At 47.5% G+C, this 13,902-nt stretch overlaps 6 protein-coding genes across 6 annotated transcripts; 4 read left to right on the top strand and 2 right to left on the bottom strand.

Moving 5' to 3' along the window:
• Nucleotides 1–881: 881 nt before the first annotated feature.
• Nucleotides 882–1,349, top strand: ABOM_008863 (uncharacterized protein; the record flags this gene model as incomplete). Its single annotated transcript, XM_022535992.1, has 1 exon — nucleotides 882–1,349. The coding sequence occupies one exon, from the start codon at nucleotides 882–884 to the stop codon at nucleotides 1,347–1,349; it is 468 nt and encodes a 155-aa protein (XP_022386890.1).
• Nucleotides 1,350–4,453: 3,104 nt separating this feature from the next.
• On the top strand, nucleotides 4,454–5,869 carry ABOM_008862 (uncharacterized protein; the record flags this gene model as incomplete). The annotated part of the gene is made up of 1 exon (XM_022535991.1): nucleotides 4,454–5,869. The coding sequence occupies one exon, from the start codon at nucleotides 4,454–4,456 to the stop codon at nucleotides 5,867–5,869; it is 1,416 nt and encodes a 471-aa protein (XP_022386891.1).
• Nucleotides 5,870–6,821: 952 nt separating this feature from the next.
• On the bottom strand, nucleotides 6,822–8,226 carry ABOM_008861 (aminotransferase-like domain-containing protein; the record flags this gene model as incomplete). The annotated part of the gene is made up of 3 exons (XM_022535990.1): nucleotides 6,822–7,281; nucleotides 7,334–7,710; nucleotides 7,768–8,226. 3 exons carry the CDS (start codon nucleotides 8,224–8,226, stop codon nucleotides 6,822–6,824), a joined length of 1,296 nt encoding a protein of 431 aa, XP_022386888.1.
• Nucleotides 8,227–8,513: 287 nt separating this feature from the next.
• On the top strand, nucleotides 8,514–9,828 carry ABOM_008860 (putative aminotransferase; the record flags this gene model as incomplete). The annotated part of the gene is made up of 3 exons (XM_022535989.1): nucleotides 8,514–8,546; nucleotides 8,597–9,051; nucleotides 9,105–9,828. The coding sequence occupies 3 exons, from the start codon at nucleotides 8,514–8,516 to the stop codon at nucleotides 9,826–9,828; spliced, it is 1,212 nt and encodes a 403-aa protein (XP_022386889.1).
• Nucleotides 9,829–9,996: 168 nt separating this feature from the next.
• ABOM_008859 (transcription factor domain-containing protein) lies at nucleotides 9,997–11,532 on the bottom strand (the record flags this gene model as incomplete). The annotated part of the gene is made up of 2 exons (XM_022535988.1): nucleotides 9,997–11,370; nucleotides 11,422–11,532. 2 exons carry the CDS (start codon nucleotides 11,530–11,532, stop codon nucleotides 9,997–9,999), a joined length of 1,485 nt encoding a protein of 494 aa, XP_022386903.1.
• Nucleotides 11,533–12,033: 501 nt separating this feature from the next.
• ABOM_008858 (pyridoxal phosphate-dependent aminotransferase) lies at nucleotides 12,034–13,143 on the top strand (the record flags this gene model as incomplete). The annotated part of the gene is made up of 1 exon (XM_022535987.1): nucleotides 12,034–13,143. One exon carries the CDS (start codon nucleotides 12,034–12,036, stop codon nucleotides 13,141–13,143), a length of 1,110 nt encoding a protein of 369 aa, XP_022386902.1.
• Nucleotides 13,144–13,902: the final 759 nt, after the last annotated feature.

Raw genomic sequence — 13,902 nt, 5'->3', positions numbered from 1 at the left:
GAGATGAGTTTGATTTGCTTAGTCATTCTGGTGATGACAAATTTATTCCATGGAACGAGCGAGCGAAGACGACGACATGCGAACAACGAACCCGTCCAGAACTATAGAGCTCTAGTCTAATGATCAACAAAATACAGTCTTCTAGTAGGGCGCCAACATTCAATATTCTCTGCATTTATGATGCGAGGTGCCATTCAAGCCTACACCATGAGCCAGTCACAACAATATTGCTCCACGTTTTGTCTTCTTCTTTCTCCTTGTATCCATTCTCTATAGCTTAGGCCATCACCATCCGTAGGGCGGACCTTTGCGCCTCTGAGAAAGGTACGGCTTCTTCGCCATCGTTATCACCTCCGTTGGGACGATTCCCGTCCATGTTGTTGTCTGTCGGTTTAATATCGCATACAACATATACCGGTGATTGCTGCATAACCGAAGTCACTGTCTGGGTCGAGCGATCGCTGCTGGTAGCGACTTTCGGAGGTTCTGGCTCGATAACTACTTGTCTCCGTTGTCTCGATCAAAGTTAACGCTTTCGACAATCCTTCAACGATAGTTGATACCGGCGCTGAATCGGTGTCTCCTACCGTGTCAGATTCTATTGTGAGATAGAATGGTTCGTAATGTACGGGAATTGGAATTCGGGAAACTTAGTCATAATGCCGTAGACCTGTTGTCGTAACCATGGCACCTGAATCTGATATATTAACCGTTCTGCGCACGTCGCAACAGCTCTTATCTTGCATCCTCCGACTTCCTAACGAAGATTTCTTAGCTGTAGTCTGATTTCCATCTCTCTCAGTGATACTCCACGTGATTGTTCACTTGACTTTACTTGTCTTTCCGCCTTCCTTCCTCTTTTCTCCACCACTATTATCACCATGTCTATTCTACGAGCCCGATCCGAAGAACTCTCCGACCCCCAGGAAATCCATCTTACGATCCAAGAACCACAAGCCTCGTCTACCCGCGTGCTGCGTAGCAGTGCGAAGAGTCGGCAATCTGTGACCCCACAGCAGCATTTTTATTCCCTGAAAAGCGAAATCCTTGCGAGCAACGGGCCCTCACGCCTCACCCGAGAGCAACTGCCCCCTGAAGTGGGCATTCTACTCGCCAGGAGTCTCTCGGAGGATGGGCAAGTAGAGGCGAAGAGTGTCCAGATCAATTATGACCCATTCAGTATGAGCTTGGAGATAAACATGCCTTCAGAAACCCACCAGGTGATCACAAATTGGGTGGCCAACGAGTTGACTATAGCCGGCATCAACGGGTTCTGGACAATCCCGGAACTTGTCCCCATTACGTTTACAGGAACCCCCCGTAAGAAAATTGATATTCTTTATAACTAATCTCTGCTTACTTTTTATATATAGGATACGATTCTTTCCCCCCCCCCTTACCAGAATGTCTACAAGGAACCGGACCTTGCTTTTGTCCACGGGCTACAACAAGCTCGAGATGTGCCTACTGTAATAGTAGAAACGGGATATTCGGGATCTTGGCCACGACTGAAGCTAGACCGCCAACTATGGTTCGATTCAATGGCAACTGTCAACGTTGTCCTTTTACTCAAATGGAATAGGCGTGTGAACAATAAAGTGGCAGGATATGTAGAGATCTGGCGCCGTGGTGAACCCCCAACCCGTGTCGTGAGTAATAACTACTACAAATCGTTATAATAACTTGACTGTTTAGGAAGCAGCTAACCGGTATTTTATATTATAGGAAGTATTTCCTGCTCCCAGACATGCAAGCAACCTCCAATTCGTCACGTTCCGCCGGGGGGACTTCTATCCGCCTGGCATCCCGGTGCCCCCTGGGCGAAGCCCAAACGATACATGGCAGTGGAGCATCGAGAATCTCAGAGACAGAGCGGTTCGAACAATGGCAGCCGATGGACTCACACCCGCACGATAGCAGTCTTATTGTGGGTTTACACATTGCAGTCAACTATGTTACCTTGCTTTCAATATGAGAATCGGGATCGGTGCCAGGAAAAGAGGAAAGAAATAATATAATATAATTAGACAATGGCAGAAATAGCAGTATGATTAATATGGTACAACGGCTTCCACCAATAGAAGCAGCCCCTTTTGCGTGTTCCATAGTAATTGGTAATCAGATTTATGTGGAACCTTAATTCTCCTGAGAACCATAACTACTACTGGCATAACTTACTAGGTGATTGGATGATTACCAATCATCCTTGCCCTCCCGTTCCTCCCCGTATTGACGACTTCTGGCACCCTCGGCTTTTGCAGTCGCGTCATCCTCTACGAACGATCAACTCAGAAGGAATCTGAATATAGCATTTGGTTAAGTTATCTTTCTCTCCAAACATGCAACGAATAAATAGAAGACAACATGGCAACATGCTAACCCGTTTACAAACTGCTTTGGTTGTTGATGCCACAGGTGCAGCTTACGTATGTCACGACCAATAGCTATATCAAGCGAGAAAAAAAGAGCTTTACTGGAGTAAGTCAGTTCCTATCCTATGTTCTGTGTTCCCATATGCTCTCTCTCGCCTCTTCTCGCATTGATCAGCTGTTGTATAAAACCTGCTAAATCTTGGGAGCTTACTTACAGCCAGTGTGGGAATACTTGGAGACCATATGGGTTAAGAGCGTATATAGCCATGATATATTATCTGACACCTACATCCCTGTGTCTCGGTTCAATCAGAAGTTCAGAAACCAGAACCTCTAGTTTAGCTGTAATTGAGACAATGTATCTCAATTCTCTCCATACAATCCAGACACATCGTACCAAATCAGTTCAATTTGACTATCCCCACTGGTCAGAGAAACAAAACGAAGCAGAGCCCACTAGCTCCTTCACCAAAGGCGTTTATAGCCCACCAAGTACACAGAGCTTCCCATACTTGTTGTAGCAGTTATTGGAAATTGCCCACCTGGGAGAAAATCTGGAGTATATCGGTCCTTCTTCATTGCTGTCAATGTCCATGTACCATCGGTGGTCCTTCTCTCCAATACAGAAGCGCCGGGATATTGTAAGACAATGAAACACTGTTATAGGCGAGTAAAGGATCTCAGTGAAGTTTCGACATACAATTGCACACAACGAAGAATAGGATATGGATGGCCACTGGTGTACTTGTTCAACTTGAAGCATTTGAAGCCCATGGTGTATCAGATTTCTTGGCAAGAGGGGCAGTTTGTTTACACCCAAAAGTGCTGCATGTTGGCTGCCTGAGCTCAGCCAGCCAAATGATGCCAGCTGTTTCCATTGCTTCTAGGCCGACATGGATATTTTGACTCTGGAAAATCTTCCAATCTTCCATCTCTTGACGCGCACTGGCTAGTCTCAAGCATTGGAATGTCGCTCAATGGTCACAGCTCTCGACTGTCTCACAGCGATGAAGAACGTAGCAAAGAGCCATGTTCTCTATGTTATGATACATATGGGTGGTTCATGAGGCTCGAAACCCGTTCCAAGCGTTTAAAACTCGACCGTCCTTTCTCTGATGATGACTTGAAACGATTCTTCCATGACGATTGTTGCGAATGCTTGGATATTGATATAGATTCTCTATCAGCCTTGTAAGCACATGAGACTGAAACATCTTCTGAGATGTGTCCTCCCTGGAATCCGCTCAGAAGCAACAGCACCTGAAAACACCTACTTCCCATATTCATTCTCCCTGGAAGAGACTGTGGTGCAATTCAGTCTTGGGAACTTCGGTGAAGTACAAACCCGATCCACATCCTGTCAGACCTGCCGAACCTTTATTAGCCACGCGTCTGTGTTTGCGGATCAACCTGTTAGAAACGACCCAATAGGACTTTCACTACAACTGACGCCTGGGGAGATCCGAGGGATTGAGTATGACTTTGTGATTGAGCTGTGCTTGCAGAAATTTTTCTCTCGACGTCGGATAAGTATGCTGGAACTCTTAAGGATAAACTTCTCATAGTCCGTTTGTTATTGAGCTGACAAGGCTAATGGCTTGTGCATTCCAGAAAAGCCAAGATTCTTTGCAACTACTAGCTTTGCGTCAGGCAAGAATCTGATATCTTTACAAAGGCCGCAGCCACAGGTAAACTGGAATGCAGTCTCTTCCTGGCTCTGGGAGTGTGACAATCATGTCGATCATGAGGATCCTTGTCGCCTCGAAGTATGCCAATTACCAGTTCAAGAATTCCGTGTTATTGATGTAAATAAGAGATGCGTGGTACTCACAGTTCATCCATGTCGATACGCTGCATTAAGCTATGTCTGGGGTCAAACCGAAAGTTCCCTTCAAGCAACTACAACAAACATTAGAGACCTGGAGAGAGAAGGGTCAATTACCAAAGAGAATTGTTTACCAGCAACAATCGATGATGCAATCGATGCTTGCTCCAGCTTACAGATACCATTCCTTTGGGTTGATCGTCTATGTATATTACAAGATGAGAGGCCAGACCAAAAAGCAAACCAGCTCCACGCGATGGGCACTATCTATAACCAGTCCTATTTAACCCTGATTGCGATGACAGGAAGCGATGCTAGCTATGGTCTTCCTGGCACACAAGGGCGGCAACGATGTCCTCAGTGGACAGGCCAGACACAGGGTATTTACCTGTTACAAGAAATTGACGATTACTCCTGTCTGGCCAGAGAATCCAAATGGAGCAGTCGAGGATGGACATTTCAGGAGTCAGTACTTTCCCCAAGAATCCTGGTTTTTTCTGATCAAGGCGTTTTCTACCAATGCCATCGCAAGTCTCATTATAAAGACGAGGACCATGGAGATCAAAGGCTTGACTACCCACTAACCCAAATTCCACTGTCTTCATATGATGGCCTAGTATCCGAATTCACGACTAGGGATCTCACCTATAAGTCCGATATACTTGACGCCTTCTCGGGGATTTTGCACTTTGCATATGGAGTTGAGCATCATTACGGTCTGCCATTTAGTGATTTCAGTCGAGCCATTCTTTGGAGAATCAGAGACGGGAGATACCCCATGCGACCACCGTGCATTCCCAAAAGATTTCCCTCATGGTCGTGGTCCTCTATTGATAATATCATACAACTGCCCCATCCTATGTTGGAACAGGCTAAAATTTCTGCATCGTTAGCCCAATGGGTAATTCCGCCAAGGAATAAACAATTATCATTGAAGATCCTCCCGAACCCATCGACAGAAGAACATGAGTTGGATGGTGATTTCGATTCTGATGACCCCGACAGCCAAGGACACCTACTGGCTCGTCTTGCTGTGTTGATGGCCTGGAAATGGGGGTGTTTCCCTGGGAGACTCCCAAAGTGCCTTATCAGCGGAGCTACATGGGAGCAATATGATGCCATCATCCGCCAGAGATGGAAATCACTCGCCGGCATGACTGACGAAGCATATTCCATGCAAGGGGGGCATCTTCCTGCCCATGAACAAGAGACAAGATTTCCAATTCAAATGCAAGATGCTTGTACAGATGGATGTCTTATGGTTTTTACCCAGTCAACGCGTCTTCAGATCAGAGAAAACGAAACTTTTGGGAACTATACCAAACTTCTCGACAAATACAATGATGCAGTTGGGTGGCTCATACCCAACAGTATCAATTGGGAGCAACTCAAGAAGATTCCCAGGTGGAATTGGGGTGCTGAGTTCGATGTGCTGGCTTTGTCAATCCCGTACGAGGGTCTGAATAAATATAGTCGGGGAGTAGTATATGACCACAAGGCAGCAAACTGGTATGATTCGGCGGGAAACAGGCTTGTGACCAGAGATCCCTGTGTCAATTTGATGGTTGTCGAGACGAAAAATGGGATCTGCAGGCGCATTGCACTCGCACAGGCTTCTCTCAAAAGCTGGATCAAGCGCCAACCCCAGTTTCACACCTTTATCCTTGATTAGATAGATTATGTGATAAACTCTATATAGTTAAATTGAAGCAACAGATTTTGGCGTCCACCAGTGTACCACTGCTCCGTCATTACGCGGACCAAGCTATGGCATCTATATCTGTGCAGGCCTAAGGAACCAGTAGAGACTCTCTTCCCTGACAGGCGCCCCTACAACCATATGTAGTCTAGGTAGGCTTATAGACTCTACTATCCTAATTCTAGTTCCTGTATTTCTCAAGTAACTGCTCTACCGCGAACTTTTGTCACTTCATATGTTGCCATCCCAGTCTTGATTATTCCCCTTCACGTCTAGAAACTGAGTCATCTCACCAAAAAACCAATACTGTCCAGTCTTCCATATTCCATATTAGCAAAAATAATGATGCTAATATATAACGCGACCCTGCTTCATAGTGTGAATGTGATATACCAGCCGCTTATTCTCGAATATCGTCCCTCGTTGCATTCGGCTTCATTCTTGAGTCATAGTTCATCCCGCTGGTTATGAGGGATTAATTCGTCAATGTCAGATGCGGCCTGCTTCGGAATTGCTAGTTTGATATTCTATATTCCGTAGTTGTGTTGGATATCTCTTGGAGCGTTATCGTATGTAATACACAATTCTGGTAAAATACATACCGGCATTTCCAGATGGACCCACTAAGCTAATCGAAGCGGCCGTGGCAATTCCACCCGTGAAATGCTCCCTATTGGTGGGATCGCTAATGATACTATTTTGACTGTATGCCAGGTCCACCATTCTGAAAGGGTGGCCCACTTTGTGAGGTCGGTGCTTTGCGTGGATATTTATTGCTATTTGTAAGGTACCTTCTTTACGTATTGGTGTTGAGTAACAATGTACTGTACTGGATGCATGGCCCTCGTAGTTATGTGTTCGAGTGAGGGGCTAGAAATTTCCCGAGATGACTCCAAGTTACTATGTATATCTTCATGAAGGATAGTTAGGTACAGCATAGTGCGCCCCGTATAACCCGGCTCAGTCTCTCCACCGCCTCGTTGAGCTTCTCTTCCTTCTCCCAGGCAAAACATAGCCTCAGTCTATGGTTCAACTCATTTTCCGGTAGGGTATTCCCGGGTACAGCGAATAGCTCTCCCTCTGCAATGACTAGATTCTGCTCCTTTAGTGCTGTTTCCGTGATGCTCTTAGCGTTGAGATGAGCCGGGAGCTTGAGCCAGATGAAGTAACCTCCCAGTACGGTGTACGACTCCGAGTCAGAGATGAAGGTCACACCAAGTGGAAGAAGGTGCTGCTTGATCGCCGCTGTGAGAGCGCGAGCGCGCCGAGAATACGCTGGCAGAAGCGTTTCGTGTAGGTGTCTGTCAAGAGAGCCGTTCTCTAACATTTCGTTGATGAAGGTCGACATGAGCTGTGAAGGTGCACCGCCAGAGTGGGATGAGCCCCTGCAATCTTTTGTTAAAATCATCTTGGAAATGGAAAAGACAAAAACCTTACGCTGCAGAGAGGTCACGGATGAACTCGGGCGTCCCCTCCGCCCATCCAACGCGACATCCTGGCGCAACGATCTTACTAAAGCTGCCATTACTGACACAGTTTCCGAACAGGTCGGGTGGTCCTCCGTCTAGAGATGTGTCCACGTCAATGATCCGCGGCAAACGGGTACTCTCACCACCGGCGGCATCTGCTGGCTCCCAGTTTAAGAAATCATAAACATCGTCGCTGATAATGAGAGCATCGTACTTGCGCGCGAGGCGCACAAGGGCTTCGCGCCGCGACAGCGGCATTGTGGTTCCGGACGGATTAGAGAATGTTGGAACGCAGTAGATGATATGTGTGTACGTCTTCCGGTAAGGACGTTCCGGAGCCGCCACCTATCTGCGTGTCAGCCACTTTGTACAATATGATAGTATCAGAAATGGGGTCTATACATGTTGATGATCTATGGTACTCTTCTGCAGAGCTTTCTCAAGAAAATCCACATCTATGCCACACTCGTCCTCGGGCACGGCTCGGAGCCGGTTGTAGAAACCGGCGTCCTGGAAGATACCAAATACTAAGTGGTAGATTGGTTCAACCATCCACACGTATCTCGTATGCATGGGATCAGTGAAAACCTGTAGCACACATGCCAGATTTTGACTGGCACCTCCAGAGATACAGATCCGTTCTGCACCCACTGTTCTCGAGAGGCTATAATTCCTCCTCAGCCAGTCCGCAATATTCCTTCTGAGTTCGAAGTGCCCTTCATCTGGGCCGTAGCCGAGCCCTTGCCCTGTGATGATGGGATTTGACAACACAGACACTGCCGCATTTTGTAGGATCTGAGTAGGGAACAGATCGGACGCAGGCCAGCCGCGGGATAGATTAAGTGGAGGCGCTGACTGCATTTTGGGTGAATTGAGAATTATTCGCCGAATGGAACTGTTCCAGGGTACGTGGTGGTGGTTGGAGATGGCTTGTAATATATCACTGGGGCTGGCTGGATGGAGTGGAGTCGGTATAACTGGATTCGGAAATGTATGCGTTCCGTCCAATCAGACCCGAGTTTGTAATCGTGCTCCATAAGGGCGAACATCCTCATCAAAGATATATAAGCCACCATAGCACGCCGCTTAAACCCGCTTCTTTCATCTGTTGTAACCGACCTTTAGCATATCCATTGAATACAAGCAAGATGGTCAAGATCAAGGAATTCGCTGTGGAGCGGGTGGGCACTCCAGGACAACGATAAGGCACACATATACTGACCAAGAACAGTGGATGGACGACTATGAGAATGATGCCAAGTACAATCTTGCAGAAACTTGCTGTGCATCAATCTCACTCAACGATCTCGCGTCCTTATCTGGTCAGCAAACCAGCATCATAGACTACGCTCAGAAGCAAGTCTACGGCGCAATCCGTGGATCGAAGGCGTTGAGGTCTAACATTGCCCAACTATACACCACGGAATCTCCAGATCACTTGTCTCCAGACAACGTCCTCGTCACAAATGGTGCCATCCAGGCCAACTTCCTTGCGCTCTACACAAACGTGGGGCCTGGGGATCATGTCATTTGCCACTACCCGACTTATCAACAACTGTATTCTGTTCCTGAGGCTATTGGAGCCGAGGTGGATCTCTGGAGATCAAAGGAAGACGCCGGTTGGCAGCTAGATCTGGAAGATCTGAGATCATTAATCAAGACGAATACGAAACTCATCATCATCAAGTGGGTGGCGGTTAGATTATATTACTCAAGAGATGTTCTAATGGGCGATATAGCAATCCACAGAATCCAACAGGCGCTGTTCTCAAGCGTGAGACACTACAGGGTATCGTTGATATAGCACGTGAGCACAATATCATGATCCACAGCGATGAGGTGTATCGGCCTCTATTCCATTCACTCAATACCGACCAGCACGAGAACCCGCCGTCTATTCTCTCGCTAGGATATGACAAAGTGGTTGCCACAGGCTCAATGTCAAAGGCGTTCAGCTTGGCGGGTATTCGTCTCGGATGGATTGTGTCGAGGAGTCCGGAGATCATTGAAGCATGCGCCTCTGCTCGCGATTACACCATTATTTCCGTTGGACAGCTCGACGACAGTGTCGCGACTCTTGCTCTCAGCACGCCAACTGTGCATAACTTACTTGAGCGCAACATTCAGTTAGCCAGGCAGAACCTTGCCGCACTGGACACTTTCATAAGAGAGTTTGAATGGGCTATTGAATGGACGCGGCCACAGGCGGGTACCACTGCGTTGATCAAATTCGTCAATCGGGAAGGAAAGCCGATTGACGACGTTGTGTTCTGTCAACAACTGCAGAAGCAGACCGGTGTAATGTTCGTTCCTGGCAGCCAGTGCTTCGGAGGTGGAGTTGACTTCAAAGGTTACGTTCGGATCGGCTTTGTTCCAGAACACCAGGTTATGGTAGATGGCCTCCAAGCTCTAAGAGAGTTCATGCACAGCGGATATGAGCAGTTGTCTGTTGCCAATGCATGAGGCTTGGGAAACCATAGACCATATGCCGGCGCACATGGTATGGTAGACTCCTGGCGATATTCCCCCTGTCCATTAGAGCTCGTCATGCTATAGTCACAGCGAACAAAGATGCGTACAATCTTTGAAGACTAGTACTGGAGGAGAGTTCCAGTCGGTCTCAACATATGCTCAAAATAAAACTAGTTGTATCCCCTGCTCCGCAAAGTAAACATCCCATGGTAAAAGACTACCAGACGACCAGAATAGTCTCAACATATCTCTAGCTCTGGTGTAATTGCCCATTCCAAGACTTTGCATATTGGCCATGCGGTTTTGGATCAGGTCACGTTCGCTCACGAAGCTGGTCTCGCAGCCAGCACTGAACATCGGCCAGAGAATAAGTATGTTGGCAGGAGAGAGGGGGTCTATATTTACAACAGCGTTGACGATGTTGGTGATATCTTCCTTGACTTGACTGTGGTCCCTCGGAAGCAATTGAACCCGGCGGTGGAGATGAAGCAGTGAAGCATGGACAAAGGCACGATGGGTGTGTCGTAAGTCGACTGTAAGCGCGCTGTCATGATTTTTTGATGTGGAGTTTGAAACAGACCTATCCGTAATAGACCTGATCCTGCATTCCAGCTCCCGAGCCTCTTCCAATAGCTGCTGTGGCAAGGTGAACTGTGCGCTATGTTTTGCTGCCATGCATACATCTTGTCTGTTTGCCATCTGTGCCAGCTGAGCCAACATTGGTATCAGCTCCGGGGAGTAGCCAGATATATCATCTACGTAGCCAACTCGTGCGCCAGGGATCCTGTCTAGGTACCAACATGGGTCCCTGTCGGTTGGGCTTGCACTGATTCCTGTCAGATTCGCCATGATATCTAGCGTGGCAAACCACTTGACCAAACACAAATCGAACGGGTCAGCAACACTTGGAGCTTCGGTATGGCGATCCAAGAAAGCAGCCAGTAAACGGGTTGCTCCAGACAGATGAGCCCGCCATATGTCCCGATTCCCATTACATATATCGTTTGTACATAAAGTAAGAGCTGTCATAGTTGTCTCTGCTTTCGGCATCTCCTCTGGCGTACTGAGGGCAGTCCGTAGGCCGGAGACAGCAAAGTTAGTGAATTTCAGAGTAGTCGTCCTTGATCTCGCGGCAGTGTCTCCCACCAAGCGGCCGTGGTGACTACTCGCTGATGCTAGGAGCGCATGAAGTAGGTGAGGCGTCTCAAGGGCACGATTCACTAACTGATGCACGAAAATGCTTGGAGCAGCGGGAAAGAGCCGCGGAGCGGTCTCAGTAGCAAAGAGGCGGAGAAAGAATAGAGACTCCTCTGTTGATAGAAAGGGAGATGGATTAAGGTGAAGCTGGCGTGGAAGAATCGAGGATGATTCATCGACGCATAACCTGACATTGGGCTTTATGGGACTGCGAAGAGGCTGTTCTGCTGTATCTTGACGCCTTGAGCGTTGTCTCTCGCTGATAAAGTTCAGGCCATATCTGCACTCTTTCGGAAAGCGAGTGCATCGCGAACAAACAGGCCTGCGCAGATCGCACTAAACGTGGGCTTAGAAGGGGCATTTTACTTTGTGCATTGGAAGTATTACCTTGACCTTTTTCCTTCGACATTCCGAACAGCCATCACGCCTTCGTTGTGGAGGTCTGGGAAATTGGTTTCCGAGGGCGAGCGATTGCTGACCCACTTCGAATACTACCATGTTCAAACTCCAATTTGGCAGTTGCCGTGAATGCAAGACTGGTGTCGATTGATTGACACTCGGCATGTTCTTCGGGAGAGGAAACGCCATGCACGTGACCCATCCCACTTGAGGTTTCACCAGCAGCTGTTTTGTAATGTAAATACGTATAGAGATGTATCAAAAACCAGAAGCACGGAGATGTCCCACGCTTTTCTAGGATAGCTGGAGGTTAGTCTAATATAAGTGTTAAACGATAAAACAGTTTAGTATCAGTCATCGACGGCTAAGTGTCGGATATTGTGTATATTAAGTGTCATTCATGATTGGGTACATCGCATTCATCACCACATCGGGAAAAGTAGAATGGGGGAAGTATATGCGGAGTATACAGAAAACATCGGAAGTTCTTTTTCCTATAAAGCAGCATATCTCTGCGCAGTACCACCTTTTCATATTCACCTCAACAGGGAATAGAATAAAACAAAGTCGCAACACCCATCACCTTCAACAACCGCCACAATGAAGTACACCCGCATGGCCATCGAGATCGAATCCCCTGAGGAATACGGCTACGAAAAGATTAAATACAATCTCTCCGAGAGTTCCATCGCAGACCAAACTCTAGGGTCCCTGGGTCTCCAAATCCCCGATCTGAAGCTCCTTTACAACGAGCACAAGGGCAGCACAGGGCTCCGCTCCCTCGTCGTGAAAGACCACGATAACCTCACCCACGATGATGTGCTCATTACATCCGGCGCGGCGGGCGCTCTCTTTATCATCTCGAGCTCCCAGCTGGCACCGACCGACCACCTCGTTGTTGTTCGTCCAAACTACGCTACGAATCTTGAGACACCACGTGCAATTGGGTGTGAGATCACGTTCATCGATCTATCCTTTGATCTTGGATTTCAGATCGACATTGCCGCAGTTGAGGCTGCTATAAAGCCAAACACCAAGATCATTAGCATTACCACACCCCACAACCCTACTGGTACTGTTGTGAACCGTGACACACTGGGCAGACTCGTCTCCTTGACCGAGGAGAGGGGAATCATCTTGCTAGTCGACGAAACCTACGCCGATATTGCGTACCAAGGACGTCTTCCGATTGCTGCATCTCTCGGTGACCATGTCATCAGCGTTTCATCGCTGTCCAAATCCTTCGGGATCCCTGGTATCCGGCTAGGATGGATTATCAACAAGAATCCCAAGCTGCAGGAGACGTTCTTGGCCGCCAAAGAACAGATCAGTATCAGCGGTAGTGTCATCGACGAGTGGATCGCTGAACAGGTTCTCTCGCACAAGGATGAGATCTTGAGTGCTACCACTAAGGACATGGACCAGCGTCGCCAGATTGTGGCGGATTGGATGCAAAAGGAAGGGGAGTTGGTTGAATGGGTGAGGCCAGAGGGGGGCGTTGTTTGCTTTCCTCGTGTGAAGAAAGAGCCTGCGGGTGGTATGGATGCTTTTTATCATCGGTTGCTCCATAAATATGGGACTTATGTCGGGCCTGGTCATTGGTTTGAGCAGTCGGATGCTTTCATGCGTATTGGATATGGATGGCCGAGTGTGGAGGAGCTTAAGGGTGGACTTGAGGCTATTTCTATGGCGCTTCGTGAAGAGCATTAGATCTATCTAAGCTGATGGTCACCTTTTAGTGGTAATGTACCCACTAACTAGCTGGGTGTGGAGGGCCTTCTTATAGTCCTGGGGAACAAAGGAAATGAAAAGAACAAAGAGATCAGGAGAAATGAATGAGCTGGGGAAGTCGAATGCATTGTGTAGCTATGGGAATATAGACATTTCTGGATTCATCAGATACAAGCTAGATCGCCCTTGCAAACTTGGAGTCCCTTAGTAACAGTACTACTGAATAATTAATGATACTTGTCTCTTTGGTCCACAGCCTACAGGGCCAGCCACAGAGTTTTGTGACTGGTAGGATGATATTTAATTGACAACAAAAGGCGGTCTGTCCTTGACTCGCATTCTGACCATCACTGCCCGATATCATTCTTATTTCTCCTGTAACTACAATAACCAGACAGCCATGGAGTTTGATCATCTTGCTGAAAAGAAACAGAACCAGAAGGCTGCCGCTTGGCTAAATCTTTGGCCGAGCCGGACTCCAGCTCCAGAGATTCTATCTATGCAACTTGCGGAGAAGCATCGGCCTGGACTAATTGATTCTGCATGTCTATGGAAAAGTGGTGCTTTCAATATATACTATTGGGTCAGATATAAAGATAGAACAGATATCATTGTTCGTTTTGCCGCCCTGGAAAGAACTATTCTACGCAGAGAGAAAGTAGAAACTGAAGTCGCGACAATAAAGTATATACACCACACCACTTCAATACCTGTTCCCGATATTTTCGGCTCCGGTAT

This window comes from Aspergillus bombycis (genome assembly GCF_001792695.1).
Source record: "Aspergillus bombycis strain NRRL26010 chromosome Unknown contig00075, whole genome shotgun sequence".
Classification (NCBI taxonomy): Eukaryota; Fungi; Ascomycota; class Eurotiomycetes; order Eurotiales; family Aspergillaceae; genus Aspergillus; species Aspergillus bombycis.
The sequence above is the reverse complement of the archived record's forward strand: the minus strand, read 5'-3'. Positions and strand labels throughout refer to the sequence as shown.